Genomic DNA, 25,754 nt, shown 5'->3' with positions numbered 1-25,754 from the left:
TATCCTCAACTATTGCTCTTCAATCATGCTTTGAATCTTGTACCTAGTTAATAATAATAATATTGCCCCCCAAAACATTCACTAATTAACCCACCTGACCCACCAGCTCTGTGCTGGAGGTTCACCTGAAACCACCCACTATGATCCCAGAAGTAAAGTTTCACGTACTCTGGCTCAGCAGCCATGATTGTTAATATTACTTGAGGAGAAAATATCTTCACTGCTGCTATGATACTGATACGTTACTTCAGCACTAACTGGGTACAGTGAAGACAAGGAGTTGAGTTTAAAAAGGGAAAACAGATGAAAATGGGGAAAAGGGGGGATGATGGTGGTGAGGGAGCGGAAATGAGGTGTAAACAGGATATGAGATGGCCACGTTGAACTATACGACTATAAACGTCAATGGAATACATAACCAAATTAAAAAGAGACTACTAAATTTACTGAAAAAAGAAAATATAGATATAGCATTTGTGCGGGAAACGCATCTAACTGAAGTGGAACATAACAAATTAAAGAGAGACTGGGTAGGGCACATAGCAGTAGCATCATATAATTCAAAAGCTAGCTATATTAATCAATAAAAATGTACCAATCAAAATAGAGGAGGAAATAATAGATCCAGCAGGGAGGTATGTAATGATAAAGTGTCAGATATACTCAGAATTTTGGAATTTGCTCAGGTCAAGGTCAACAGATTCTGGCACATCTTTGGCATTGTTTACAGCTCTTGACTGTCCAGTTTATCATTCGCAGTGTTTCCTATATCAGTTCAATAAGAAGCCACGAACCACACCCGTGGCTATATCTTCGTGGTTGTGCTTTCTCTGACCAGCGATTGCTTCTGTGTCTGGTGGTGATGGGATAACAGCAAACTGGTCAGAAATAGCAAAGGGAATAAGGCCAGGGAAGATGGCGAGTTAGGGGAGGGATATGTTGACATTCTAAGGGCAGCATGTTTGGTGTAACAGTTAGCACAACACCTTTACAGCATCAGCAACTGGGACTGGGGTTTGAATCCCACGCTGCCTGTAAGGAGTTTTTATGTTCTCCCCGTGTCTGAGTGGGTTTTCCCAGGGGGCTCCAATTTCCTCCCACCATTCAAAACATACCAGGGGTGCAGGTCAATTGGGTGTGAATTGGGTGGCACGGACTTGTGGGCCGAAATGGCCTGTTACTGTGGTACATGTCTAAATTTTTAAATTTAAATTTAAGGCATGTCAAGATTAAGAAGGGCAAGGTGACCAATGTTATTTCTTTGTTTCAGAAGGAAAACAGGGAATATCCAGGATATTATAAACCAGTGAGCCTCACATCACGAGGAGAGAAGCCGCTGGAGAGGAGGGGGTAGGATTTGGGCAATGGATGTTGTGTCCATGGACCTTTTTTTCAAAACAGGCATTTGACAAAGTCTCTCATGGCAAGTAGATCTAGAAGGAAAGGATGCATTGTATGCAAGTTTTAGATTTAGTATTACACACACACACACACACACACACACACACACACACACACACACACACACATACACACACACACACACACACGGATAAGAAAAATCATTGGTCCATTTTGCAGACGTCACAAAGATTGGTAGAGTTGTGGACAGCGTAGAGGGCTATCAAAAATACAACTCAAGAACATAAAAAATAGGAGCAGAAGTAGGCCATCTGTCCCGCCAAGCCTGCTCCAGGATATAGATCAGTTGCAGACATAGGCAGAGAAATGACAGATGAAATGTGAAGTGTTGCACTTTGGAGAGGTCGAATGTATAGGGAATGCACACAGAATGTGTATACCAGGACATTGCCTGGATTGTGGGGCTGGGGAGAGGTTGTGCAAACTTGGGTTGTTTTCACTGGAGCTTCAGAGGCAGAGGGGAAACCTGTTAGAAGCGTATAAAATTGAGAGTGGCATAGACAGACAATTATAATCTTTTACCGTGTGTAAATAAGTCACATACTAGAGGTCGTGGATTTAAATTAAAGGGGGGGGGGTTGGGGGGGGGGGGAGAGTGGTTGGGGAAACCAAGGTCTAAGAAAGATGCGTGGGTTAAGTTTTTTATATACACACAGAGTGGTGGGTGTCTGGAACTGACTGTCAGTGGTGGTGGAAGCACATACAGTAGTACCATTTAAGAAGCTTCTCTATCGACACATGAATATGCAGGCACATAGAGACACATTTATGATGTGCAAACAGCAGGGTTTTAGATTTATTTTGGCATCATGTTCAGCTCAGATATCAGAGACCAAAGGGTCGGTTCCAGGGCTGTACTGTTCTATGTAATGATCTTTAGCACCTTTCACACATATCCCACTAAATTGGCCGTTCAATGTCCTGGGATAGGAATGGAGATTTGGCTTTTCACACTTGACCAATCCTAATTGGGACACTGAATGCTTTCACACTTGCAAGGAGCCATCCCCAGAGTGACGTCACGATGGTGAACCTGCCCTTAATCCTGACCAATGTATGAGGAGTCACGTGATAGAGTAGTGGCCAGTAGGGTAAAACCAGCCCTCTCCAGAAAAGAAGAAAAAAAGTTAAGAAAAGACAAAGTTCACTAAATACAAAATATAAGAAATAAAAGAAGGAAAAAGTAAAAACGGGTAAAAAAGAAGACACCAGAAAAGAAAGGAGAAGGCCTTACCTGCACGAAGAAAGAGGGAGCCATGGTGGAGAAGAGCGCCTGATCTCCGAGGTTGGAGACGGCCCCGAGGAGTCGTGACCCCCCCACCCCGACTGCTGGACTGCAAAAATGGCTCTCTGAGCCAAATAAAAGCACACAACTGTGCAAACTAAGGAGAAGGAAAACACCAACGGGAGGGGGGCTCAGCCGAGGAGCGGGCAACCACAGTGCGACCAGCTGAGGGATGCCTGACACCAGGGCTCTCAGCTGGAGGAAGAGGAAAGCGGCAGGAGAGGGAGTGAAGTACCAGGTAAGAAAGAAAGTCAACGGGGTGAAAGGAAAAAAAGAGCAGGAGCAGGAGGTTCGACAGATGAGCAGCTCAGAAGAAGAGGACCAACAGCAAGAGGCCAAGCAAGAAGAGGCCTGACAAAGTGAGACAAGCAACTCATCAGAAAAAACAGAAGAGACACAGATACAAAGAAGAGAAGAAGACACAAACACAGGTACAGACACAGGTACAGACACAGAAGAAGAGGAAGAAAACCAAGATCTTCACAGAGAGAAAGCAGGTAAAACAGTTGGACAGAATACAAATAAAGCATTTTTTGAAGTAAAAATGAGAGCATTAAAAGAATGGTTGTCATTAGAATTTAGTGCAATTAAAAGGAAAATGAAAAGAACAGAAGATAAAATGCAAAGATTAGAGCTAGTCACGACAGAAATAGGAAAAAGAGTAGAAAATGTGGAAGAACGAGAAACAGCTGTAGAAATGGAAGTAAACGACTCAAGAGGAAAATTGGAAGAAAATGATTAAAAAATTAAAAAGACACAAGAGTTGTTAGCTCAGAAAATTGATATGTTGGAAAATTATAGTAGGCGAAACAACAAAAATAGTGGGCCTAAAGGAAGATGAAGAAGGCACAGACATCCCATTTATTTAACTTTTGAGGTGTAATATATAGCCTGTGCATCCAGTTATATTGTATCATACGTAACCTCGTATTTATTGTATTTCTCATAGTTCCTGAGCATAACTTCTCCCATGTTTCCTTCTTTAACTTTATGTTTAGATCTTGTTCCCATTTTTGTTTAGTTTTACCATTTGTTTCCTCATTCTCCTTTTCTTGTAGTTTAATATACATGTTTGTTACAAATTTCTTGATTATCATTGTGTCTGTAATCACATATTCAAAATTACTTCCCTTTGGTAACCTCAGACTGCTTCCCAATTTGTCCTTCAAGTAGGATTTCAGTTGGTAGTATGCCAACACTGTATCGTGAGTTATATTATATTTATCCTTCATTTGTTCAAAGGACAATAATTTATTTCCTGAAAAGCAATTTTCTATTCTTTTGATCCCTTTTTTCTCCCATTCTCTAAAGCAGGGGTGTCAAACTCAAATTCACGGAGGGCCAAAATTAAAAACTTGGACTAAGTCGAGGGCCGAACTAAATATTTATTGAAAATTTTCAACAACATCTGCATGTTTTCTCTTCTTTCAACATATGTAATGTTAAACTTTAGGATATAACTATAGGAGGATAATGTTACAGGTCAGGAGTAGGTAGCTCAAGTTCACCCTTTGCTTGACCTGAGGGAAACATATTTGGTCCCTGTGGAGATGTAATCAGCATTCACAGGCTGTGTCCATTTTGGCCTGCATCAGGACTCAGCATTTCCTGCTCACTCCTCAGGCTCTAGGCCTCTATTCACCCTCGACCCACCATCCCTCTACCTGACCAGTCCTTTACCCAACCTCTACTCACCCCTCACCACTCGCTCTGCCTCTACCCACCCCATCCTATACACGCCCCTCTACTGCCTCTCCCCTCAACCTGTTCCTCCCTCTACCCGTCTCTCACCCTCTAATCACCCCTCCCCTACTCGCCCTGCCCCTCCCTTTACCTCTTCCCTATCCACCCATCCTTCTACTTATCCCTCCCTCTAACTGCCCCTCGCACCACCATAACTTCCCCTGCCCATTACCCCTCACCTACACCCTCTGCCCACCCCTGCTTACCCACCCACTCAGGCCCAGCGCGCTGCCGATCAGCCTTTGCGGACAGCCACCATCTCTTTCTTCACATGCAGGGCCGAACCAGCCGTCCCTGGGGTCCACGCGGGTGGAAGCGCTGAAGGCCATGGCGACCGGGAGAAGTGCGCTCGCGGTGTGGAAGGGCCGTCCGGTGCCAGTCGCACGGGGCTAGCACTGCCCGGGGGCCGTGCGCAGCCTGCCATGTCCTTCGCGCCGACAGGAAATCACAGGCGCTCGCCAATCTGCCGCACCGCTCGACAGGTGGGAGAAGTGACTGGTTATGCGGGGAGCCTTCCAACTGGCTTGCCGGCTGATGACATCGACAGACTTCTCGTGTTACAATTTCTCGTGTTACAATGGGGAAGGATGTGCAATGAAGGGGGAGGATGGTGGGGGTGACATTACCAAAAAACAGCATCGGCTCTCGCTGCAGGGCGGGCCACCTCTAATACATTTTTGAAATGATCTTGCGGGCCAAATATAATTATATCGCGGGCCAAATTTTGCCCGCAGGCCAGAGTTTGACATGTGTGCTCTAAAGGAAAGGTTATCTATTGTAAAAGGGATTAGCTGATTTTGCGTCAGTATTAGTTTTGGTAGTTGGTAATTTGTTTTATTCCTTTCTACATGAATCTTCTTCCAAATATTGAGCAGATGATGTAATACTGGAGAATTCCTACGTTGTACCAATTTTTCATCCCATTTATATAATATGTTCGTGTATAAGAAGGCACAGACAAGAAGGAATTTATAAAAGAATGGATCCCAAAGGTCCTGGGAATGACAGAAATGTAGGAAGGAATGGATATAGAAAGGGCACAAAGAACACTAGCTCTGAAACCATAGACACATCAAAAACCAAGATCCATTTTAGTAAAATTTTTAAGATATACGACAAGAGAAAATATACTGGAGCGGGCAAGGAATAAAATTAGAGAAGACGACAAACCATTGGAATACAAGGGTCAAAAAATATTTTTTTACCCAGACATAAGTTTTAAACTCTTAAAAAAGAGGAAGGAGTTTAATACAGCAAAATCGATCCTATGGAAAAAAGGTTATAAATTCATGTTAAGATATCCAGCTGTGCTTAAAATATTTATCCTGCGGAGCAAAACAGACTGTTCTCAGATCCAGAGGAAGCACAAGAATTTGCAGAACGCTTGCACGACAGAAGGAGAGATGAAGAGATGTAACAAGAATGAAGAACGGCGATAAAATATATATAAAGATGTAAAAACAATGTATATGTAAAGAACTAAAAGGGAAAGAGAAGGGAAGGAAGGGGGAAAAAAGGGGAGAACTTTGTTATACCTGTAAAAAAGTGTTTTCTGGGTGGGGTTAGGTTGGAGAGAGCAAACAGATTGGCCGACTGTGTACCAAAAATAGTAAAACAAGATCAAATTGGATTTATTAAGAAAAGACAAACAGCGGATAATGTTTGTAAACTTATTAATCTAATTCATGCAGCTCAAGGAAATAAAAAAACAATGGTGGCTGTTGTTTTAGACGCAGAAAAAGTCTTTGACAGGGTAGAGTGGAAATACTTATTTAAAGTATTACGTAAGTTCAATCTGCCAGAAAAATATATTAATTGGATTAAAGCATTATGTAATGGACCATTGATGAAGGTAACAGTAAATGGATATGTATCAAACTAATTTAAATTAAGTAGGTGAACTAGACAGGGATGTCCATTATCCCCCTCACTGTTCGCTTTAGCAATAGAACCATTAGCAGAACTGATAAGAACAGAAAATAAAATAAAAGGGATAAAAATAAAGGAGGAGTATAAAATCAGCTTATTTGCAGATGACATCATAGTATACCTAACAGAACCAGAAATATTAATAAAAGAATTACATTAAAAATTGAAGGAGTATGGAGAAATATCAAGGTACAAGATCAATGCAAATAAAAGTGAAGTGATGCCAATGAGTAATGCAGATTATACAGAATTTAAAAAAGAATCATCATTTAAATTGCAAACACAAGCAATCCGATACCTAGGTATTAGGTTAGATAATAATTTAAGCCACCTGTACAAATTAAATTATCAGCCACTAATAAAGAAATTGCAGGAAGACTTAGAACATTGGAAAGAATTACCACTAACGTTGATAGGGAGGGCAAATTGCATTAAAATGAATGTCTTCCCAAGGATACAATACTTATTTCAATCGTTGCCAATTCCCTTAACAGAGAGATACTCTAATGAACTAAAGAGAATAATATGGAAATTCTTGTGGAAACCGAGGATAGCGTTAGATAAATTAACAGAGAGATACAACCAAGGTTACCGAAACATATACTTTATAAGTGGGATGAAAAACTGGTACAATATAAAAGCTCACCAGTATTGTATCATTTACTCAATATATGGAAGAAAATCCACTTAGAAAGGAAAAAAAACGAATTACCAAATACCAAAATTATTATTGACACAAAATCAGCTAATCCCTTTTACAATAGATAACCTTTCCTTTAGAGAATGGGAGAGAAAAGGAATCAAAAGAATAGAGAATTGTTTTTTAGGAAATAATTTATTAACATTTGAACAGTTGAAGGACAAATATGGAATAACTCATGGTACAATGTTTGCATATCATCAACTGAAAGCCTACTTAAAGGATAAATTGGGAAACAGATTGAGATTACCAGAAAGAAGCTGTTTTGAATATGTGATTACAGACACAATGATAATTAAAAGATTTATAACTAACATTAAGCTGCATGATAAGGAAAATTATAAAATAAGCTATAAACCCAAACAAAAGTGGGAGAAGGATTTAAACATAAAGATAAAAAATGAAACATGGGAAAAGTTATGTTCTGTAACTATGAAGAATATAATAAACACAAGGTTACGCATGTTACAGTATAATTGGTTACACAGGTTATATATCATGCCCCAAAAGTTAAAAAAATGGGATCCAACATTATCGGATAGATGTTTTCACTGTAAGAAAAAACGGGAACAACAATACATGCAATTTGGGCATGTGAGAAAGTGAAAATGTTTTGGGAAGATCTAAATCAGATATTAAATAAAATCACAAAAAATAACATACCAAAAAATCCAGAGATCTTTCTTCTAAGTAATATAAGAAGTAAAGAACTAGGCCTTGATTTGGATAAAGTGCAAAAATGATTCATTAAGATAGCCTTAGCAGTAGCAAAAAAATGTATAATGTTAACTTGGAAAATGGAAGAGAGCCTGAGAATACAGCAATGGTACACGGAAATGAATAAATGTATTCCATTGGAAAAAATAACATAATTTAAAAAATAAGGTCACATTATTTGAACAAATTTGGGAACCATACATGGAACATAACAGAGAGGGCTTGCCTCTGACCTCCACCCCCTAAAATGATAAGAAGACAAAATGACTTGACCCAGTGTGTAAAAGTAGATGACATTTTTCTTGTTTATTTTTCATTGTGTGATGACATTGTTTAATGGTTTTATTGTATCTGTTGAATATTTATTGGTTTTGGAGGGGGTTGGGAAAGGGGGAAGGGAAGGTAGGGGGAAAAAGGGAGAAAAAGCCACTATTTAATGAGAAACGTTTGTATATATTTTGGATGATATGGTTCAGAGTGTGAAAAATAAAAAAATATTTAACAAATCCTGACCAATGTATTATGATCCTATATTTGAACAAAATTAATCATGACTAATTAAGCTTTATGTACAATACAGTAAGAGCCCTTCAGCTCCTGCTGTTGTTGTGCCGACCTATATAAACCTTTATAAAGGGACTGTGGGAAAGTGTGAGCAATAAATAGCAATACCGGACAATTTTTAAACAGGGTGGGAAAGTTGGTAGTGCTATAGCACGCAATTTCTATAGCATAGCAAACTTGGTAATGCTATCGTTCACAATTTTAGAGGGGTTTCTCTGCTGCTCGGCATTCTGAGAAGTCTGGTCTGCCATTGCTTTTTCTCCAGTCTTTATAAATTGTGCGCTATAGCACTACCAATTTCCCCCTGCTTATAAATTGTACACTATTGCTATTTATTGCAGTTTATTCTCTCTCTCTCTCTCTTCCCCCAGTGTGACTTTCCCATGGCAAAGTTTATACCTTCATTTTAATCTTTTCTTCCTGCACTCAAGCAAAAACTTGGGTCATTTAAATCCCACTATACAATTACCCCTTTCACACTTGCCCGATTGCAACGCTGGCATCTGCAGATGCCAGGGATTATACTGGGGGTCAAGGCCGTCAATCCCCGGCGTGAGATGATGTCATCTGACGCCAGTGTTGAGCTGATTTTGCTTTCACACTTGCCTCTTTAAAGCCCGACTGGCATTTGATTCCTGGGATCACTTGCAAGTGTGAAAGGGGCTTGTGTCTGAAGCTCTCCAATCGACAGCAGGGTTGCCAGATTTGGCATCGAAGGCACTAAACAGCAGAAATTTGGCGCTGTCTTGAATTGGTTGGTAGCAGAATGCCAATTGCTGTGTTTTTTGCAGTTTCAGAAAAAAGTTTTTAGGTACTTTTTTGATTTTGTAGCCTTTTTTTTTAAACAACTTTGAAAAATTTTATTTTTAATATCTGGTGCCAAATCTGGCAACCCTGATCCACAGAAGGGACCACATAAACAATTGTGGACAATACCCGAAACCTTGTAGATTCAAGGCACCATTTTATGGTGGCATGGATTAATTCTGGGTGGAAATTCCAGGAGTTCCCAATTGTGGAACATTTGAAATCTGGAAATATGCAGGGTGGAACACAGAAGCAGAAGGACATTAGGAATTTGCAGAATGGAACAAAAAAATGAACTAGGAACAAGTAAAGCCATGGTGTTAAAATTAACAGCCAAATGTGATAAATTAGGAGTCAGAACCAGGCAAAGAGAAGGCTCACATTTGAAGGGCTGGAGTGTATAGAGCCTTCCACCTCACTGACCATTGAAAACAAATGCTCTCCTGTGAAAGTCCAAGAATGTTCAATCACTCACCTGCTTAATTTGAGGTTTGATGTTTCTCTTTATCCTCAGTTTCCTTGCATCAAGTTCACTAAGGCCAATGCAGTCCCCAATCTGTCGGTCTGAGAACCCATCCTGTTTGGCCTTTAGTAGCAGTGCATCAGTGATGGTTTCACTGGTGGAGGAGACCATAAGTGATATCATGCTTATGTCTACGACTGACTCTTAAACCAACATGCTTTCTTGATGGCACCTTCCAAACCAGGCCTATGTTTTAAGGCAGAGCTGAGAATAGCATTTACTCCATAACACATTTAAAAAAAAAAGGAATTTTACACCAATGTTTCAGCTAACCTGATAAACTTCAGGGCAGGCATATAAAAGAAGTCAAGAAAATTTTAGGGAAGATTACCAAATACTAGAAGGCATGAGTTTGAGATGAGGGCTCAAAGGAGATCTGCAAAACAAACTTAAAAGAGTTGCCAGGGGAGGGGGAAGAAGCAGAAATTATAGCAATGTTTAAAAGGCATAGAGGCAGGCACGTGGCTAGGTGAGGAATAGAGGGATATAGTCATAGTGCTTGGAAACAGGCCCTGGGCCCAACCTGACCAAACTTGTTCACACAGAACTATTCTTGCATTTAGGCCTAATCCTTCTTAACCATTCTTGTCTAAATAGCTTTAAAATTTTGCAATTGTACACACTTCCACAGCCTCCTATGGCAACTCATTCCAAATATTCACCAGGCTCGATGTGAAAATGTTTCCTCTCTGATCCTTTTTTAATCTTTCCCTTCTAATCCTAAACCTTATACTCTCTAGTTCCAGACTCCACTACTTTAGGAAAAAGAGTGTTACTACATTTAGTTCACACCAGAGGTGTCATCTCCAAACTCTGGGATACTGGTCTCAGTGGCCCCCCTCTGCAGACTGCAATCAGTGGAAAATGGAGACAACCATGGTCATCCTCAACATGTATCCCAGCAAAACCCCTATTATACACCCTGTACACCCTTGTGTATGTAGCCAAATACTGCACCAACACTGACAAATTTGCACATGAAACCACTGTCGTTGGCCAGATCCAGAACAATGATGAGATGGAATATAGAAGGGAGATAAAGAATCTAATAGGTTGGTGCCAGGGCAACACTCTTTCCCTCAGTGTTCACAAAGGAACTAGTCAGAAACTTTCAGAAGATGGATGGGGCTCATTCCCTTCTCCGCATCAATGGCACTGAGGAGGAGATTGTGGACAATTGTAAGTCCTGAGGTGTGAATACCTCCAGCAACCTGACCTGTACAACCACATCACTCAATGGCCAAGAAAGGGCATGGGACAGGAACTGCTCTAACCAAGACTGAACAGAATTGCGAACACAGCTCAGACCATCATAGAGACCCTCTCCCCTCCATCAACTTTCTGCTGCCTTTAAAAAACATTGAACAACTCATCCCACCCAGGCCACACTCTCTTCTCCCTTTTCCCTTAGGGAAGAAGATTAAATTATGCAGCATGAGATTCAAGGACAGATTCTTTCCCACTGCTATCAGACACCTGAATGAAGCTCACATTTAGTAAAAATTTTGCCCCTTATTCTGCTCTAAATACACTTAGTAAAACAAGGTCAGACCCTGGTGATTTATCCATCTTAATATGCTTTCAGACGACTGGTATCTCTTTTCTAATGTTCCATTAATGTTTTTAATATGGATAAGTTCCAAGATATCACTATATACTTTCCTAATTCCTTAGCTTTGATGGCTTTATCTATACATGAAATATTCATGTAAGACCTCATCTACCTTCTGTGATTTCACACATATAGTCACATTAATCCTTAAGGGGACCTGTTCTCTCTCTCTCTGCAGTTTCTCTTTGCTCTTAATATATTTGCAGAATCTCTTAGGATTCTCCTTTACCTTATCTGCCAGACCTATTTCATGCCCTCTTTTTACCCTCCTACTTCCCTTGTATTCGAGATTCTCTTGATCCCAGTTGCCTATATCCACATATGCCCCCTCCTTTGTCCTCACCAGAGCTTCAATATCCCTTGTCAATCATGGTTCTTTCATCCCGTAAGCCTTGCCATTGACTAACTGCTGCCCTGGGATAATTTTTAAAAGCCCCCCATTTGCCAAATATCGATTTATCTGGAGGCAATCTCCCAATCAATCTTGTCAAGCGGCTGTCTAATGCACTCAAAATTAGCCTTGCCCCATGTTAATATAGTCAGGATAATGTGAACTATTTTGTTACCACACGAGAATACACCCTTCTCACTGTAGTATGTATATGTATATATGAGTGTGTGTGAACAGTTTCCTGAGATGGTGGAAGGCATCAGTAAATAAAATCTCTTTAGTTATTTGAATCTTGCATCTCTAAGTTATTTAAAAAGCCTCAAGTAACAAAGAAACATAACATGGTGGCAGCGGAATAAGAGAACAAGAATAAAGCCATACATTTGATTGTAAGTCATTGAAATTTGAAGGGGAAGAAGAGAAAAAACATTACTGAAAAAAATGGCTGGAGCAACAACAGTTCACCCAGTGATGTGGGAGGCTGAAAACATTGTTGAATAATTTAAAAAGTTTCAGCAAAAGTGCAATTTAGCATTCAAAAGCTATTTTAAAAATGCAACAGCGAGGAGAAGGTCAGTCATATATTTCTCTGGACAGGGGAGCGAGGCCTTGACTTATTTAATAGCTGGGGGCGTACAGAGGGGGAGAAAAATGATTCAGAGCAGATATTTGCAAAGTTTGTTTCTCACCTTGAACCCAGGTCTAATCATTGAATCAAATGCTATTAATTTCAAGGCTTAATGCAAGAGACTGATGAAACTGTTGATAACTTCCTCACGAGACTAAAAATTGTTGCAGCAAAATGCAGATTTAAGGATATAGAGCAGGGGTGTCAAACTCAAATTCACAGAGGGCCAAAATTAAAAACTTGGACTAAGACGTGGGCCAAACTAAATATTTATTGAAAATTTTCAACAACATCTGCATGTTTTCTCTTCTTTCAACATATGTAATGTTAAACTTTTTCTTATTAAAATAAATATTTAATAATAATTTTGGTTAAACTCTTTCTAGAAGAAGCATTAACAAATGAGAAATAAAATATTCAATAAATAATATTTCTCTATAGCCTTTAAGCTCCTTTTAAATGCATTTTTTTCACAAGCCAACAAGTCAAAAAAATAACAACTTGCTTCAATGACAAACAGGTTTGTCTTTTAAAATGATGAACATATAGTCTGCCTCCCATCTGTCTTGAAAGGTCCTGTTTTCTGTCTTTCGTTTGGCCATTTTTCGTAAGGGGTTTATTACATGTGAGTTGGGCAACAGGTCGCAGATGCTAATGAAAGTAAAGAGAGGAGGTGGGGGCGATTAGCGGGCTGACGGGCCGGCGCCAATGCATTTGCAAAGCATTCTGGGATTTGTAGTATTAGCTGTGCACGCGCTATATTGGCGCGGCAGCCAGCGGGCCAGCTCTAATACATATTAGATATGATCTTGCGGGCCAAGTATAATTATATCACAGGCCAAATTTGGCCCGCGGGCCTGAGTTTGACATGTGTGATATAGAGGAAAGATTAGTTGATCAACTAATATGGGGGAGGTGCCCATCCCGAAGTCCAAAAGTCTCTTATAGGGAAGGTTAGCTTGAAGCTGGTCGAAGCTATAGACACAGCCAGAGCCTTCAAAGCCATGAAGATGCAAATGAAATTCCTATCTATGCAGACCCACCCACAGCAAAGAAAAGGAAGGGTTGATGCTATAAAGAACACAATCAGAAAACTGAAAACCCCCAAGACCTGCAGGAAGTGCGGCAGACAACACCCCTTCAATGAACAAAACAAATGCCCCGGATACAGTTCTGAATGTAGAGCCTGTGGTAAAGTAAACGATTGGGCAAATATGTGCAAGTCTGGTATGAAGAAAAGAGTAATACCAGTGAAGAAAAAAGACAAGAAAATCCACCACATAAAAGGAAACAACAATGAGGACTCCGACACCCAGATACTGGACATGGGATCCATACACCTTCACAAGATCTTGGGTGAGATGAAAAAAAGAAGCGAGTTGCACCCAAGGATCCAAATACAGAGGACAATCCAGAACAATATTTCACCTAAAGCAACATCCTTCCACTCAGACTCTACCATCAAATGTTCTCAGAGAACATAAAAGGGTATCCAAAAGATGGTGCATTGGAAACAGCAAATGTCACATTAATGGCCTATGGTGGTCGCATGATCAAGCAGCTGGGGAGAGCCAAGATCAATGGCTGCCATTAGGGAAAGAATATCCTCTATATGTTTACATGGTAGACGCAGACAGAGCAGCAACTCTAGGTCTGGAGAGCTGCCAGGAGTTCGTTGATCTCTGTCAATTATGAGGTCCAGACGAAGAGGATATGCAAAAGCATCAAACACACACACACACAACAAAAAGAGGAAATAATTTCCACACTACTTTCCAGGCCACGGCACACAGTGGGAGCAGACTTGATCACTGAGAATCAAGAGTAATATTTAATAGTAGCCTGTTGCAACTCTAAGTTTCCATTCGTCGTAAGGGTGAAAGACCTGAGAGCATCAACTATCACCTCAGAAATGAGAGCACTCCTTGCTGAACAAGGAATACCTGAGCAAGTAATATATGACAATGGAACACAGTACATGTCACAAGAATTCAGAAAGCTGGCTGCAGAGTATAGATTTATTATCACTACATTATCCCCATATTACCCCAAAAGGTCATGGGTTCATTGAAAGACAAGTGCAAACTATGAAATGCACACTAGTACAAAAGAAGACCCATACCTAGTTCTTCTATCATTACGAGAAACACCTTTAAGGGCTGACGTGAAATCCCCAGCAGAACATCTAAATGACAGGAGATATAAAACAACTCTGCCAAGCAAAGTACACTCTCCAGAAGACCAGGAGGAAACCAGAAGAAGACTGGCTGACACACAAGAAGGAAGCCAGCGTTATTACAAACATGCACAAAAACTGCCAGAGCTCTTCAGAGGCCAGCTGTGCATATTCATGTGAAAAAGTGAACCCAGCAAAGGTCATAAGAGAAGCTGAGACACCAAGGTCATACATTGTTGAGACAGACTCTGGGAACCAGCGGAGGAGGAACAGAATTCACATCCGGCTGACACACAGAGAAAGCTTTAATACCAGCAAAGCCGGCAACGCCAGTATCAAGTGAGGAGACCACAGCCACTAATACCAAAACATCAACATAGCAGTTGTCAGGTGAAGCACAACAAGCTACATCACCAAAACGTGGACCAGCAACACAGAACCCAACGGTTGCAGCCAAATGCACCAGATGGCGAAGGAACATACTGTCGCCAGTGCAATATCGACAAGAACTATTTAAAAATAGTTGTGTAAAGAAACTAATGTAAGAATTCAGTTACTTAGGTTGCACTGGAAAGAAAGTGATAACACTGAATTTTTTCTTTATCTTGAAAAGGAGGGATATTAAATAGTCAGGATAATGGGAACTATTTTGTAACTGTGTAAGAATACACCCTTCTCACTATAGTAAGTGTAGTGCACCACTGTGGGGTGTATACACACACACACATAACACACACACATAACACACACAACACACACACACACACAACACACACACATAACACACACACATAACACACACACATAACACACACACATAACACACACACATAACACACACAACACACACACACACACATACACATACACACATACACATACACACATACACATACACATACACATACACATACACACATACACATACACACATACACATACACATACACACATACACATACACATATACACATACACATACACATACACATATACATACACATATACACATATACACATACACATATACACATACACATATACACATACACATATACACATATACACATACACATATACACATATACACATATACACATATACACATACACATATACACATACACATATACACATACACATATACACATATACACATACACATATACACATACACATATACACATACACATATACACATACACATATACACATACACATATACACATACACACATATACATATACACATATACACATATACATATACACATATACACATATACATATATACATATATACATACACATATATACATATACATATACATATATACATATACATATACATATACATATACATATACATATATACATACATACATACATATCTTTGGCTTGGCTTCGCGGACGAAGATTTATGGAGGGGGTAAAAAGTCCACGTCAGCTGCAGGCTCGTTTGTGGCTGACAAGTCCGATGCGGGACAGGCAGACACGGTTGCAGCGGTTGCAGGGGAAAATTGGTTGGTTGGGGTTGGGTGTTGGGTTTTTCCTCCTTTGCCTTTTGTCAGTGAGGTGGGCTCTGCGGTCTTCTTCAAAGGAGGTTGCTGCCCGCCAAACTGTGAGGCGCCAAGATGCACGGTTTGAGGCGATATCAGCCCACTGGCGGTGGTCAATGTGGCAGGCACCAAGAGATTTCTTTAGGCAGTCCTTGTACCTTTTCTTTGGTGCACCTCTGTCACGGTGGCCAGTGGAGAGCTCGCCATATAACACGATCTTGGGAAGGCGATGGTCCTCCATTCTGGAGATGTGACCCATCCAGCGCAGCTGGATCTTCAGCAGCGTGGACTCGATGCTGTCGACCTCTGCCATCTCGAGTACTTCGACGTTAGGGATGAAAGCGCTCCAATGGATGTTGAGGATGGAGCGGAGACAACGCTGGTGGAAGCGTTCTAGGAGCCGTAGGTGATGCCGGTAGAGGACCCATGATTCGGAGCCGAACAGGAGTGTGGGTATGACAACGGCTCTGTATACGCTTATCTTTGTGAGGTTTTTCAGTTGGTTGTTTTTCCAGACTCTTTTGTGTAGTCTTCCAAAGGCACTATTTGCCTTGGCGAGTCTGTTGTCTATCTCATTGTCGATCCTTGCATCTGATGAAATGGTGCAGCCGAGATAGGTAAACTGGTTGACCGTTTTGAGTTTTGTGTGCCCGATGGAGATGTGGGGGGGCTGGTAGTCATGGTGGGGAGCTGGCTGATGGAGGACCTCAGTTTTCTTCAGGCTGACTTCCAGGCCAAACATTTTGGCAGTTTCCGCAAAGCAGGACGTCAAGCGCTGAAGAGCTGGCTCTGAATGGGCAACTAAAGCGGCATCGTCTGCAAAGAGTAGTTCACGGACATGTATACATACATATATACACACATATATACATACACACATATATACACACACATACACACACACACATACACACACACACATACACACACACACATACACACACACACATACACACACACACATACACACACACATACACACACACATACACACACACATACACACACACATACACACACACACATACACACACACATACACACACACACATACACACACACATACACACACACATACACACACACACACATACACACACACATACACACACACATACACACACACATACACACACACATACACACACATACACACACATACACACACATACACACACCAACGAGTGTGTGTGAATAGTTTTCTGTGATGGTGGAAAGCATCAGTAAGTCTCTTTTGTTATTTGAATCTTGAGCTTTAAGAAGCTTCCCAAGTAATAAAGAGACATAACAGCCTGTTTAGCACTTTAACATGGACCAGTCCTACTTTTCCATGTGTTCATGCAGGGGGACATGACAAGTTGAACTGGCACTTGTTTCGGTATTTTTCTATCGTTTCTATGCTGCTATAATTGAGAGAAGGCTGGAAATACTCAGCCAGTCAAGAAACATCTGTATAAAGAAAGAAAAGACAGTTAGTGTCTGATGCAGGGTTTCAACTACAAACATATTTTTTCTCTTTCCACAAATGCTGTCAGGCTAATGATTTTTCTTCTAGTATATTGTGTTTTTATTAAATTTTTCCAGTGTTATAATTTACAGTAGAAATGTTCGATTTCTAAATTATAACATATTAATTCTATGCAATGGTGCCAGCAGGATACAAAAGTGAATGGTTAGGAATTAGAATTCTTGGACTGGAAGCCACAAAATTATTGAAGTGAAAGTGAAATACAGAAAATATAGATATTGGCAGAGAAAGGAAAAATCAGTTTACAAGGTTGCCACACAAGTAATATTGTGAAAAGTCCAGCCTTGGCACCTGATCTAAACCTGCCACCTTCAGCAGACACCAGCAGTTTCACTTCTCAGTTTATTAAGTATTGAAACTTGAACGAAGGTTCTGCACCACCATCTTCTTGGCCTCGCTGAATTAGTTTTCAATTTTAGCTTCTGTCACTTCAAGTCAAAGGTATGATCCTGGAATCCCTTCCATGGGTCACACCTCTGTGGGTGATGTGGCTCCAGTTTTCTCCTTCCTTGTGCATTGTTCTACTACGCTGAGGACGTCAGTGCTGCTCTTATGTACAACTTTCCATCACTTTATTTGTTAACTTCCACACTGCACTAAATTTCACCTGGCCCATCTTTCTTTCCCTTTTTGACACTTCTCTGACATTGTCTCAGGGAGTAGTAAACTGGACAGATGAGAAACTGCCGACGTTGAATCTGTAGCAGGAAGCAATCCACTGGAGGAACTTAGTAGTTCGAGCGGTGTCGGTGGATGAAAAGGAATTGCTGATGTTTTGGGCTGGAATCCTTCATCATGGTGCTCCTCAGCCCGCTGTGTTTCACCAGCAGATTATTTTCTGATCTCAGGGAGTAGGTGAGCAACCAGGTCACAGACTTGCCCAGTGGTAATTCCTCCACCTTGACTCTTGAACCATCACATCTGTGCTGGTGATGGCATCTGCATCCAGTGCCTCCAAGAAGTTTGCCAAACAACAGCTGCACCTTTACCACTTTTGCTCTCAACTCTTCTCCATTCCAGGCCACAGTTGGAGTATTACATGCCGTTCTGACTGCAACATTATAGGAAGAGTGTGCAGGCTTTGGAGAGATGCGGAAGAGGTTTGTCAGCATATTGACTGGATGGAAACAGCTAAGAGGAGAAGTTGGGATTGTTTCCTCTCGTGAGTTTGAAGCTCAGGGACAACTTGCGCAAAGAGTAGATAACTAAAATCTTTCCCCATGGTAGAAATGACAAGGACAAGAGGGTACATTTAAGGTGAAAGGGGGAGGGGGGGAAGCTTAAAGGAAATTTGCAACTCAGCGAAGACAGGGTTCCCTTTATCATAAAACACTATAGCATAGAAAATCCCTTTGGCCCATCTAGCCAGTGCCAAACTATAATTCTTCCATTTCACCCTACACGTTGATACTTCATGCAGCAAATGTACATCAGCTAACAGCCTGGGATGAAGCAACAATGTTGAGGCACAAGATAGGTGGCGTTCACCAATGGGGCTCAACCACACTCACCAAGACCGATTTCGCACACCACTCATCTCAAAAATCATGACTTTGACTGAGAGATGGAAAACAACTATGGGTGTTTTTTAGGCCAGTGCAGGGTTCACATGAAGGACATATCATTACGATCACTGTGGCTTTAGATGCAATCGTACTACATCCTTCTGGTTGAAAATATAAGACAGCCATATATTGTCATAAAGTTTTAAAGCACAGAAACAGGTCCTTTTTCACAGCATGGCCATACTAGCCAACATGCTTACCTTGCACATTTGCCTGCATTCATCCCATCCCATATCCCTCAATCTTTCCATTCTCTGAACCAGTCTAATGTTTTTTTTTAAAAAACATTACAACTGTTCCCCTGCTCCACAGCTTCATCTGGCAGCTAGCTTGTTCCATATTCACAGGCTCTCTTATTTGGTCCCTTTTCACCTTAAATATATTCCCTCTGGTTTTAGATTTTGATGCACCACTACATTAACTAATGGTAAGTGGTATTTGTGAAAAAATATTTTCCTGGCTATTTGCACGAATGAGTACAAATTCTAAACAAATTACAACAGCATCCAAGAGCAAACAGCTGCTTAATTGGCACCCTGGCCAAGAGAACACAATGGTTATTGTGTCCTCTGTTACAAAATACTCTGCACTTCATCACCCAGGCAACTCCAACAGCACCACCCAACCTGCGAGCTGCCCCACCAAGACAAGGGCATCAGGGCATGGGAATCCCAACTGCAGGCTCCTTCCCCAGGTGAAGGTCGTCCTGTCTCGGAAACAGATAGTCAGTGCACTGCTCTATGATACCAAGCTCTGTGAAATGTTGCCTTGACGTCAAAATCAGGCATCCTCACCTCACTCTGGAATTCAGCTCTTTGGCAATGTGTAGATTGTTATGAGATCTAGAGATGGCAAGTTCCAAATTGTGTTAAAAGATCATAGCGACTCAAGTTCGAATCCTCCGCCATCTTTAAGGAGTTTGTACCTACTCTCCGTGACCTGTGCGGATTTTCTCCGGTTGCTTTGGTTTCCTCCTACACTTCAGAAACGTATGGGGTTTGCAAGTTAATTGGGCAGCATGGGTTTCTACTTCTACCATATGACAGATAGATAGATGGATAGAAAGAAAAATAAAGTTTGGTGCTGTGATATATCCCAGCATTTTATCAATGAATGCCATATATCCCCAATTTGTGACCTATGCAACTTACATCCATCCGCACATACGACTGAATTTTTAGAAAAATTATATATATTTTTTATACAAATATAATATAAAATTTGCACGTTTATGTTGTATTTCACAAACTATAACAGGGATACAGGGCATACAAGAGCCAAAATGTGCATACTTACCTGGTTAGTTGGCGTTCCATGGTCCCAGGACTGGGCATGGCCTTCTTGATTCCTGTATGCATATGCGAGCCTTCGGTAGGTGCATGCGCGGGGCAGGGGTTCGTGTATTGGGTTCGGTTTGTGCATGCGCAAGAGTCGAGGGTGCAATTTGAATATCGTCAGGGCACTTAACTCTCGCACATGCGCCAACCGAAATCCAATATGCGAACCCACCGAAGACTCGCGCATGCGCCAACTGAAAACTTGTGCATGAGTACAAGAATCAAGATGGCCGCGCACTGTCCCGGGAACCCCAAAACGCAACTAACAGGATAAACATGGACCAGAACGTGGAAAGATTCGCCAAGCTTGAGCGACAAATTCAGGAAGCTTTAAGTTGTTATCGTCAAAAGTACGATGTAAAAAAGATTTGATTAAGAAGTTTGCTTTAAGACTTTGGTATTCCATGCATGCATGCAAAATTCCAACTTATGTCCATTCCGAGATACAACCGATTCTTCGGTCTCCATTGTGGTCGTAAGTTGGGGACTACATTATGTTCCAAGTCTGATAGATCACTAGGTGTAATTACCTGTTGTGTTTGCAGAGCTCTTTCTCAAGTGTTACGATTTGCTTGAGTCTGTAGAGGAACCATTTGTCTATAGCAGTCAGGTCATAAATCTTATCCACGGAGATACCATCATGCAATGCCTGCAGCAGAGTGAAAATAGGCAACAGTGGTAAGAAATCACCCAATTCGGGACAGCATGAGAAGGTTGAGAATGACTGAGGATTCAATAACAAATTAATAATCTCTTATCAAAAGTAGCGAAAAGAAATACAAGGTTTTCAAAATAAACAACAGAGTTTTTTGGTTACAATTTCGGAACCACATGGAAAATTTCAGGATGTTTTACAGCCTGGGAATGCCACAAGCCATCTGGTTACAGGAAGCCATGGCCCATCAAGTCCATGCTAGGTCCTGACGGAGCAATCCCATCAGCCCCAAACTATAACAGGGATCCTTATTTCCCTGCACACCTGTCACTTGGTTTCTCTCTCACATCCCCATCAATTGCACTTCAATTTATTTTTTACCATTAACTTACATCTACAGTATGCTTATAGTAACCAGCATATCTCTGGAATATACAAATATACTGGAGCACCTGGGAGGAAACCAACACTATCAGTCAGGACATGCACATCCCACAAAGATGCTCCTGAGTTCATGATCCAACCTGTTTCCCTGGTGTCTAAGGAACAGTACTGCCTGCAGTGCCATCATGCTGCCTCAGAGAAAGAGAGACTGCTGGTGTCACCATGGAGTTCACCATGGATAATATATTTTAGTGGTGACCTCCTGTGGTCAGACAATCTTGAAAACAGTAATTGGGAAGGTCATCCAGAAGAATAGGAAGAGGCAGTAAATATGGGAATCCACAGGTTGTGCCACACCATCAGTGACGAGGACTGGCAAGGAATTCAGTGTAACATGATATCGTGAGACAAAGGACTGCAGAGGGCAGGAATAGAGCACTCCATTACCAGGGAACAGACAATCATGAAGCGTCCTTCTGTCAGGGTCAAGGACACCACAGAAAGGGTGCAGGCTGCTCTGAGGAGGGAAAAGAAGATACTGAAGTCATATTAGATATTAGACATGAAAGATACACAAGTCATACTAGCTGAGAAGATGCTGTAACCCATAATTAACTTTGTGAAATCAAGACACTTCAAATAATTATAGGACTGAGCAGATTCACTGTAATTTTACAGAAGGGAAATCATGTTGGACTAATTCATGTTCTGTGAGGTTGATCAGATAAGGAAGAACCAATAACCAATAAATTTGGATTTTCAGAAGGCTTTCAATAGTTAGTATAAGGTAAAGCACATGGAATTCTAGACTGACAAACAGAAAGCAAAAAAATGGGAATAAACATGTCCAACTATAATGAGAGCACATATGAAGCTCCTTTCCCAAAACCAGACCCATCTGCTATGGAGATTCACAGAGATGGTTCCTGGTACGGATGCAAGTGGAGATTGAGCAGGCAGGGCCTACATTCTATATGATTCTAAAGAATGAGAAGTGACCTTACAAAAACTTACAATGTTCAGCTTCTCACGTAGACAGGATGTTTCCCTTGTCTGAGGACTAGGGTTCACAATCTCTGAACAAGAGGAAGGCTGATCAGGACTCAGAGCAGGAGAAACATTTTCACTAAAAAAAAATTGTTGAACATTTTTTAATTCTCTGTCCTACAGAACTCTAAAGGTGCTGGTCATTCAAAGCAGAGATCGAGAGATTTCTGAAGAGGAATCAAGGGATATGATTTTTTTTTGTATATTTTATTTAAGAATTTTATAACCACATCCATGTATACATACTCAATAAAGCTGCAAGAGAAAAAAAATAAACCCCCATCCCTCCTTTCCCCCACCCACCCCCACAAAACACAAAGAAAGGAAAAAGAAAGAGTTAGGAGAATGTAAAAAAAGTCTCAATACTAATAATAATGGAAGTGGGGGGTTACCAACATAATGGGCTTTCGGAGTCCTTCAAATTTCAAACCAATGTGATCCATATTTTTGAAAAAAATTGATACTTATTACATAAATTATGTAATTTTCTTAAGTGGAATACAAGTAAGTAATTCAGCATGCCATCTCTCCATCCCTATACCTGTATCTGATTTCCAAGTAATGGCTATGCACTTCCTATAAACACCTAAAGCTGGTCATAAAAATTCAATTTGATATATAGTTAATCTTAATTTCAGTTTAACCACTTTAATATTACCCAACAAAAATAACATCAGGTCCTGCGGGAGTTCAACCCTTAATATTTTCTCCAAATAATTACCTACCTCTAACCAAAAAGGACACATCCAAGTAGAATCTAAAACATAAATCTGATACTATTGGGTTCCATTTTTTTTTTTTTTGAGGTGTTAAATATAATTGATGCAAAAAGTTTTATTGAAACAGTCTATATCTAAAATTAATAATTTTTGTTATATTTTCTTTACATAATTACATCCAATTGTTTTCAAATCAACCTTCCATCTTCATCATGATTTGTGAGTACCTAACTTAGGAGATTATTTTTGAAGTAATTTATACATCATCAAAATGAACTTATTCAAGCCAACCTTACATATCAATAATTCTAATTCATTCTGCCTAGGTAATATCAAATGAGATTCTAACTTATCAAACAAGAAAGCCTTAACCTGATAATAAAGAAAAAGGTATTATTTTGAACATGAAATTTTTCCTTCTTTCATTGAAAAGTAATACATTTACTAGTTTCAAAGTAGTTTTCTACTTTCCTAATCCCCATTCGACTCCAAATCATGAAAAATTGATTATCCATAGAAAAAGAAAGATCTATTTTGATATAAAGGTATTTTTCAAGAAATCAAACTTTTGCACCTATTTCATAATCTAATTTATTCTATAATTCAATCAAATGTTTTAAAACAGGCATATCTCCACTTCCTTTTAACAATTTTGAATTCCATTTGTAAATAAAATCCAAAATACTGTTTTCTCCTATTTTACTCAATTCTATTTTAACCCAGGCTGGAGATTTATCTACATCAAACATCCCATTAGTAAATTTCAATTGAGCTGCCTTGTAATAATTCTTAAAATGGGGAAGCTTCAAACCTCCCAATTCAAACTTCCAGGTTAATTTTTCCCAAACACACTCTAGCTATCTTTTCTATCCATAAAAACTTCCTAATATTCAAATGTAAATCCTTTAAAAAATTTTGAGGAATCCAACTGGGAATTGACTGAAAAAGATATTGAACCCTTGGAAAAATATTCATCTCTATTCAATTCATTCTACCTACTAAGGTTATAGGCAAATTATTCCAACTATTCAAATCTTGAATTTTATTAAAGGTAAATAATGATTTAAATAATTTATATAAATTGAACTATCAACCTTAATCCTCAAATATTTAATTCTATCCTCTGACCACATAAATCAAGCAAATTCTCTATATTGAGTATAATCACCTTTAACTAAGGGCATAATTTCACTTTTGTCCTAATTAATCTAATGACCTGATATTTCACCATATTATTCCAGTCTTATATAATTAACACAAAGAATTTTTGGGGTCTGTCATATAAACCAAAACATCATCAGCATACAAATCAATCTTTTGTTCCTCTTGACTAACCTTTCTGCCCTTAATCTTGGTTCTATTATTAAAACAAACAATGCTAGAGATAATGGGCTACTTGATCTAGAGAATGGAAGAGAAGAAATTTGTCCATTAGTTACAACTTTAGCAGAGGGATTTTTATATAAAGTTTTAACCCAATTAATAAATGTAGACCCAAAACTAAGTTTTTCTAATACCTTAAATAAATAATTCCATTCTAATCTATCAAAGGCCTTCTCAACATCTAAAGTTACTGCCACCAATAAGTCACCCTTCTTTTGAGATAAATATAATAAACTGATCAATCTAGCAACATTATCGGCATATTGGTGTTTTTTAATAAAACCACTTTGATCCATACGAATTAAATTCAGTAGATATCTAGCCACTCTATTTGCCAAAATTTTAGCAATAATTTTATAATCAGCATTTCAGTTTTTAAATACATCTCTATCTTTCTTAGGTATCACAGTTATGATTGCATTTGAAAAAGATTCTGGTAGAGAATGGGTTTCTGCTGCTTGTTTCAACACCTCCATAAAAGGAGGTATGAATAAATCTTTAAATTTCTTACAAAACTCAGGCAGGAAACCATCCTCTCCTGGTTTCTTACTACTTTGCAAAGAACTAAGAACCACACTAATTTCTCTTGCTGCAAATAAAGCATCTAAACCAGTGGTTCTCAACCTTTTTCTTTCCACTCATGTACTACCTAAGTATTCCCTATGTCATAGGTACTCTGTGATTAGTAAGGGATTGCGTAAGGTGGTACATGGGTGGAAAGAAAGTATGAAAACCACTTTTTAATCATACCTAATTCACTCATTATATGTACAGTTTCTTAACTCCAAAGGAAATGAGCCAATGACAATTTTTCTCAAGCAAAATATTTCAGTTACAATCAAGTCTCGAGCAGAGATGCTCAACTTTCCCTTCCCACTCACATACCACCTTAAAATGATTAATTATCAATTTTAACCTCATCACCATTAAACTGGGATCTATATAAATTAAAATTCTTAAATGAATCATTTATTTCTTGAGGTTTATAAGTAATCTTAGAATTCTTTTTTAATAGCATTAACTCTTCTAGAAGTTTGTTCTGCCTTCAATTTCCAAGCTAAAACTTTATGTAATCTTTCTCCC

The 25,754-nt window shown here is 39.7% G+C and overlaps 1 protein-coding gene across 1 annotated transcript in view; it reads right to left on the bottom strand.

Annotated features, from left to right (window-relative positions):
* The window catches only part of cps1 (carbamoyl-phosphate synthase 1, mitochondrial), a 169,270-nt gene that overhangs the window by 45,174 nt on the left and 98,342 nt on the right, over positions 1 to 25,754 (bottom strand). Inside the window, exons 21-22 of the mRNA XM_069934069.1 lie at positions 21,014 to 21,132; positions 9,643 to 9,784 (exon numbers count right to left, since the gene is read on the bottom strand). Of these exons, the coding sequence (XP_069790170.1) occupies positions 9,643 to 9,784; positions 21,014 to 21,132 (261 nt within the window). The remainder of the gene's footprint in view (positions 1 to 9,642; positions 9,785 to 21,013; positions 21,133 to 25,754) is intronic.

The sequence above is a fragment of the Narcine bancroftii genome, chromosome 4, assembly GCF_036971445.1.
Source record: "Narcine bancroftii isolate sNarBan1 chromosome 4, sNarBan1.hap1, whole genome shotgun sequence".
NCBI lineage: Eukaryota > Metazoa > Chordata > Chondrichthyes > Torpediniformes > Narcinidae > Narcine > Narcine bancroftii.
Note: the sequence above shows the minus strand (reverse complement) of the source record. Positions and strands in the feature narration are given on the sequence as shown.